Source organism: Myotis brandtii, unplaced genomic scaffold, assembly GCF_000412655.1.
Source record: "Myotis brandtii unplaced genomic scaffold, ASM41265v1 scaffold69, whole genome shotgun sequence".
NCBI classification, from domain to species: Eukaryota; Metazoa; Chordata; class Mammalia; order Chiroptera; family Vespertilionidae; genus Myotis; species Myotis brandtii.
This window is the reverse complement of record NW_005370700.1, coordinates 20,811-27,011: the sequence shown is the minus strand read 5'-3', so window position 1 is coordinate 27,011 and position 6,201 is coordinate 20,811. Positions and strand designations below refer to the sequence as shown.

General features: G+C 42.2%; 1 protein-coding gene across 2 annotated transcripts in view; it reads left to right on the top strand.

Moving 5' to 3' along the window:
• The first annotated feature begins 1,615 nt into the window (after positions 1–1,615).
• SERPINB13 (serpin peptidase inhibitor, clade B (ovalbumin), member 13) overlaps positions 1,616–6,201 on the top strand; it is an 18,621-nt gene continuing 14,035 nt past the window's right edge. For both annotated transcript variants that reach the window (XM_014529641.1, XM_014529640.1), the window contains exons 1-3: positions 1,616–1,651; positions 3,133–3,308; positions 3,814–3,870. In XM_014529641.1, coding sequence (XP_014385127.1) covers positions 3,150–3,308; positions 3,814–3,870 — 216 coding nt within the window. In that variant the 5' untranslated portion in view covers positions 1,616–1,651; positions 3,133–3,149. The remainder of the gene's footprint in view (positions 1,652–3,132; positions 3,309–3,813; positions 3,871–6,201) is intronic.

Here is a 6,201-nt window from a genome sequence, read left to right as displayed (position 1 = left end):
TTCTGTCACCATTTGTTTGACCCCTTTTACCCTGTACTACCCTCTACTCAACTTCCTTTTGGTAATGTGTCTATGAGATTTTGTTTGTTTTTTCATTTCATTGGCATCCAGGGTTGACTCCATAACCAAGTGCGAATTCTTTCCAAACCTTCCTCAGTTTGCACATTTATCAGAGAGAGTTAGAAAGCAAAGTTAATTATGTACAGCTTTGAGTTTGCTTAAAGAGGTGTAATCAAAATATTTTTTTAAAAAGCAAACTGTGAGTATTGAGATTGGCACAGGCATCAGCCAGCCCTTAGAAGCCGTATCGCTGAGATAAGTTGCTTCCTTAAGCAGACATTCACGTGAGAGGGGAAGAGCTTAGATATCCTTCTAGGATTCGCTGCTTGGTAATGTGACGAATCTCCACACCTTCAGTCCAAGCACTGCTTCCTTTAATGAACTAGTAGAGCCAGTAAGGGTGCCCCAGGATTGGTAGGAAAAACTGGAATTTGGAGATAGAACTTCCTGTTGAGGATTTTGTTTTCGTAGTGTAGTGTTGTTTTCCTGAGTTCAGTGAGCTTGTTGGATGTTTATGAATGATTGATGCTTAGCCCAATGTTTGCTACACAATAGATTCTCAATAAATGTTTATCGAATGAATTCAAGTGAGAGACATCATAATTAATAAACAGAATACTTGAGAACAAGAGCGTGTGTGTGTGTGTGTGTGTGTGTGTGTGTTTGGCTGCCTGCCCAAACTTTTCTCATGACGTTTTCTCACTACATTTCTAGCAAAATAGTTTTTTATATTTTCATTTTCTTCTTTGCATTTGGCATCCCCCACATAATGAAACCGCAAATTTAACTTAATTACAGAGACTGGGCTTGTCAGGACATAGCTCTCTACATCTGTGGTAAATAAGTATGCATTGATTCAGAGCTTCCTGTGGCCATAAACCACTGGTTCCCAACCTCAGCTGCACATTAAGTCACCTGGGGTGATATAAATTCTGATGCCTGGTTCCCACCCCAGCGATGCTGACTCAGTGCGTGGGGTTTGGGCATAGATCTTTTTTTCTTCCCTTTAAGTTCCCCAGGAGATTTTAATGTGCACCCAAGGTGGAGAACCAGTTTTTCTCAGAGGATCCCTGATATCATTAGGGTTGAAGGCCCTCTCAAAGTCTCCCCCTGCTTGGGTAATAATTCATTTAACTTGGCTGTTCTAATGCTGCCTGTGGTCCTGGGTTGAGCCCCTGAATTTGGTTTAATTTTGTTTTCTGGTTAACTTAGATCGCTTTATACTTGGCTCCCCAAAAGAATTTCTAAGAGATTTTTGATAAGTGAGAAATTGCAGCTCTCTTCCTCTAAGTCTAATGTGTATCTTATCTGAGCTACAGTTCACAATGCAATTACTGACAACTTCAAGTGCATAACTTCATGGCCATGCAGGACATAGAAAATGCAATCCTCAATTTTGTCATAAGCCTTGCATGCTAATTTTATGAGGGACATTATCATTGAGAAACCAAAGGTTGTTTCACTGGAAATGCAAAAATGGTAATGACTAGGGAGAGGCAGAGGGAGAGATATAAATTAAAGATCTAAATTACTCATGTTACACGTGCTTCCCAGGCCCATGCTCAGACACCTCTGTCTCTCCAGAAGCCAGGTAAGTTCTCTCTTCAGCTCCCACTGAAGACTTTTTGTGTTTTGAGAATGTTTGTTGATTTGAAAGAAGAACTTTAATAGTGGATAACTTTCCTTGGGGTGGTTTTATTTACTTCAGTGCCTACATAGCCACGAAACAGTATCTTCTTCATGTTGTTTGACAGCAGGTTAATTCATTGTATTTCTGGGTTAACCTGCAAGGAATCCCTGTGAGGAAGTTCAGGGGTGAAATGGAAGTTTGAACAGCAGATGGTAGATGTCTTAGCTAGCAGGATGGGTCCTTGATCGCAAAGAACCCCCCAAAATCTGTAGACTGTCAAAAAAATTATTCTGCCTTAATCTCATTCTTGTTTTAGACTTTTTTTCTTAAAGCCTTTATTAACTAATTATTAACATCTCTAGGTAGCTGGAGATGAAGAAAATATAAAGTGTAGTTTATTTGTGGTAAATATTAATTGTTCTTAAAAGTTTGTTTGATGAGATAAAAGTAATGTGAACTTACTGTATAAACTGAAAAAATGTAGAAAATTAAAATAAACAAAAATTATAAAAAGGAAACTCTTTCACTTCCACTTAATAATCCATGGCATTACCGTTGAGGAAAAATTGAGCCAAGAATCAAGTTTTCATTCAGTTAGGCGTTGGGGTTTAAGAGAGTGAATGCATCCTACCATCTCTGCACAGGATTTTGAATCAATTGAGAAAATATTAGAGAAGGATACACTCTTGGCTTTATTGTTGTTATGGCTGGACCAGAGAACACAGCTTGGATCCGAGGCCATGGGTTTCCTCTGGCTTCCCCTTGCCAGGTCGTGGGTGCAGCATCTGGGCAAGCCAGACGAAGAGGGCAGGCACTGGGCCTGCGGGGAGCTTACCTCAGGGAGGAGGCAGTGGGCAGGCACATGCAGGCAGGTTCTGACAGAGAGCAAGACAGAGTCAAACCAAGGCACCTAGCTCCCTGGGGAAATGAGAACCGAGAAGCACCAGATGGTGCCCAGCTGATGCACATCTCCAGTCAAGAGAAGGCTACGCTAGGGGGTGAGAAGCAGGCCACAGGGACTTTTCCATCTTTTTTTTTCTTTAAAGAAAACACTGTATTGGGGTATAATTGATATGCATAAAGCTTACATATTTAATGTATACAACTTAATCCCTGTGATCAAGACCATAAACATATATATCACCTTCAGAAGGGTTTGTAGCTATTATCGTTGTCAGAGGAAGTACTGTCTGAAATACTCTCTGAGAGTTCTGCAGCTCAAATCCAGGCCTATCTCAGTATCTGAATTTAATTTGTTTATTGAAATATTCCATAACCCCTCTTTTTCTGGATCAATGCAGGAAGAGAAGCAAGAAGGGTTCCCATGATCTAAAGCAATTCCAACAAGTGCTCATTTGGTTTTTCTTTAAAAAATTAGTTTTCAATTAAAGTTCACATTCAGTATTATTTTGTATTAGTTTTGATTGTTGTTGCTATTCTAGATCTTACTAGAATCATCATGGAATCACTTGGTGCAGTGACCTTTGGGTTTAATCTTTTCAAAGAGCTGAATAGAGAAAACAATGGCAACATCTTCTTTTCCCCTGCGAGCATCTTAGCGGCTATCGGCATGCTCCTCCTGCGGACCCGGGGAGCCACTGCCACCCGGCTGCAGAAGGTAGGTAAGATGGCAGCCATGGCTTTTCTGGCAGACTCTTTTCTGGGATGGGCCTTCGAAAATTGCCTTGAAAACATGATCTTTTTGACCCATGGGCCAGGAAACAAAGAAAGTGTGTGAGGACATGAAGTAGTTTTAGGTTTATCTCTTCCCTCTCCAAATTCCACCCTGCCATCTGCTCCCTGGTGCTTGAAATTCCTCCAGATGAGAGCTGGGTGAGGCCCTGTCCAAAGACATTAACCTGATAAAGACAGAACCATGCCGACTGGGAAAAGTTGCACAATCCCCACTGGGGTATATGGGACACATCAAAGATGAGTACGTGCATGGGTGAACCAATTTAAGCTCCTCTGAAGACAGCCAGAGCTTTTCATGATTTGGCAAGGAGACAAATCTTCCTGTGTGGCACTGAGGAGTCTTTAGCAAATGTCCACTTCCCCTGACTGATTCTGTGTGGGGCTTTCTCTGCTCTGATCCCTGTCATGATATTTTCTGTCTTTTCCAGGTGCCTCTCTCTGAAAAAGACACAGATAGCTCAAGAATCAAAGCTGAAGAAAAAGAGGTGGGAAACATGTCTTACCAACTTCACTAAGGTGGCTTAGTAGATGTGGGCTCACTGGGGAAATGCGTAGAGGAGGTGCTACTTCATGCTTTTTTTAAAAAAAATCTTTATTGTTGAAAGTATTACATATGTCCCCATTTTTCCCCAGTTGACCCCTTCTAGCCCATCCCCACCCCCACCCCAGGCCTCCACCACCCTATTGTCTGTGTTCATGGGTTATGCATACAAGTTCTTTGGTTGATCTCTTCCCTTCTACTCACCCACCCCCACCTCCCCTCTGAGATTCGACAGTCTGTTCCATGCTTCTATAAGCAATAATAATCACAGCAGTGCAATAATGTTACTAGGGTTATACAATTATAATAAACCATTAGTGTTAAGAAGAGAGCTTAACTTGAATGCACACTAACCACTATGATAGATCCTGGTAAAGGCTAACAGACTGAGAAAGTCCCTATAGCAGAGTAGATGGGTTTGGAGTGAAACAGATTTGGGTTCAAATCCTGGCCCAGTTAGTTAACAGTTGTGCTACTTTGAGCAAGTTATTAATCTTCTTTGGGCCTTTATAAATATAGTAGACTGTCTGGCACACTGGTGACTTGCCTAGTGGTGGTCATGGTAGTAGTAAGTGATATTTTTACTACATTGTATTTTTATTTTAAGTCCCTTCATTGCCTGCTCTGATGTTTTATTAAAAAAACCTAGAGGCCCGGTGCAAGAAATTCATGCACAAGGGTGGGGGGGGGCGGCGGGTCCTTAGCCCGGCCTGTACCCTGTCCAATCTGGGACCCCTCGGACATCCCACTCACTTGCCTGACTGCCTGATCGCCTCTAACCACTCTTCCTGATAACCCCTAATCACCTCTGTCTGCCTGCCTGATCACCCCTAACCACCTATGCCTGATGGCCTGGTTGCCCCTAACCACCCTCCCCTGCCAGCCTGGTCACCCCTAACTGCCTCTGCCTCAGCCCCCACCACCATGGCTTTGTCCAGAAGGACATCTGGATGGATGTCTGGAAGACATGTGGTCTAATTAGCATATTACTCTTGTATTAGTATAGATATTAGCACAGGATTAATGTCTTCTTGGGGTCTCTTTCAGCTGTAGGGTTGTAATATTCCTCCCCTGAAATACAGAGTATGCAAACATTGGAGGGATATTAAGTCCATAGGTTGGTGTTGGCATTTGGAGATGGTTAGAGCTCTCAGGAAGGGCATATCTGACTTGACAGTAGTCATAGCTCAGCCCCAGACCCTCATAAAATCAGGGGTCAAGTCACCCAGCAATATGGACGATTCATTTTACATCCCACATGTCCAGGTTGTCTGTTTTCCTCATGTGTATATAGAGAGTCAGGCTTCCTTCCAGGTTTTGTAAAACAGAGTTGGGGTAGACAACTGCTCTGCTATCCACTCAGTCAAGAAATACAGTTGTTTGACAGTACTTTCCCTCCCAAATAGAATCTTTGTGTGAATTGAAAAAAAAAGAACAGAGATACTAGAAAATTTAAGATAGTATGTGGTTCAGATTTGTGGTTCTCATTTCATTTCTATGAGACAGCACCGGTTTATAGCATATATTTGGGAGGTAGAGTGGGTGCATGTTCCACTTTATTAAGTATTACCTAATGTTGCCTGGCCGCTGTGGCTCAGTGGAGGCCAGGAGGTCATGGTTCAATTCCCAGTCTGGGCACATGCTGGGGTTAGGGGATCGATCCCCAATAGGGGGCATACAGGAGGCAGCCCCATCAATAATTCTCTCTCACCATTGATGTTTCTATTTCTTTCTCCCTCTCCCTTCCTCTCTGAAATCAATTATATATATATTAGAAGCTCGGTGCACAAAATTCATGCACAGATAGGGTCCCTAGGCCTGGCCGGCAATCAGGGCCATTCGGCAGGGTGATCTGGGACTGGTGATTGATTGATTGATTGATTGGTAATGATTGTGACTACTTTAGATACTTCATATGAGTGGAAGTATACTAGTACATATCTGTTTGTATGTGTGTGAGTGTGTGTGTGCGCGTGTGCACGCAAATGGCTTATTTTGTTTACATATGTCTTTGAGATTTATCCATGTTGACACATATGACAATATTTCCTCCTTTTTAAAAGGCTGCATGATATTCATTTGTATTTATATACCACAATTACTTTATCCATTCATCTGTTGATGGGCATTTGGGCTGCTTCTACCACTTGGCTATTGTGAATAGTACTGAAAATATATTTTTATTGATTTAAGAGAGGATGGGAGAGGGAGAGAGAGATAGAAACAGCAATGATGAGAGAATCATTGATGGGTTGCCTCTTGCATGCCCCCTACT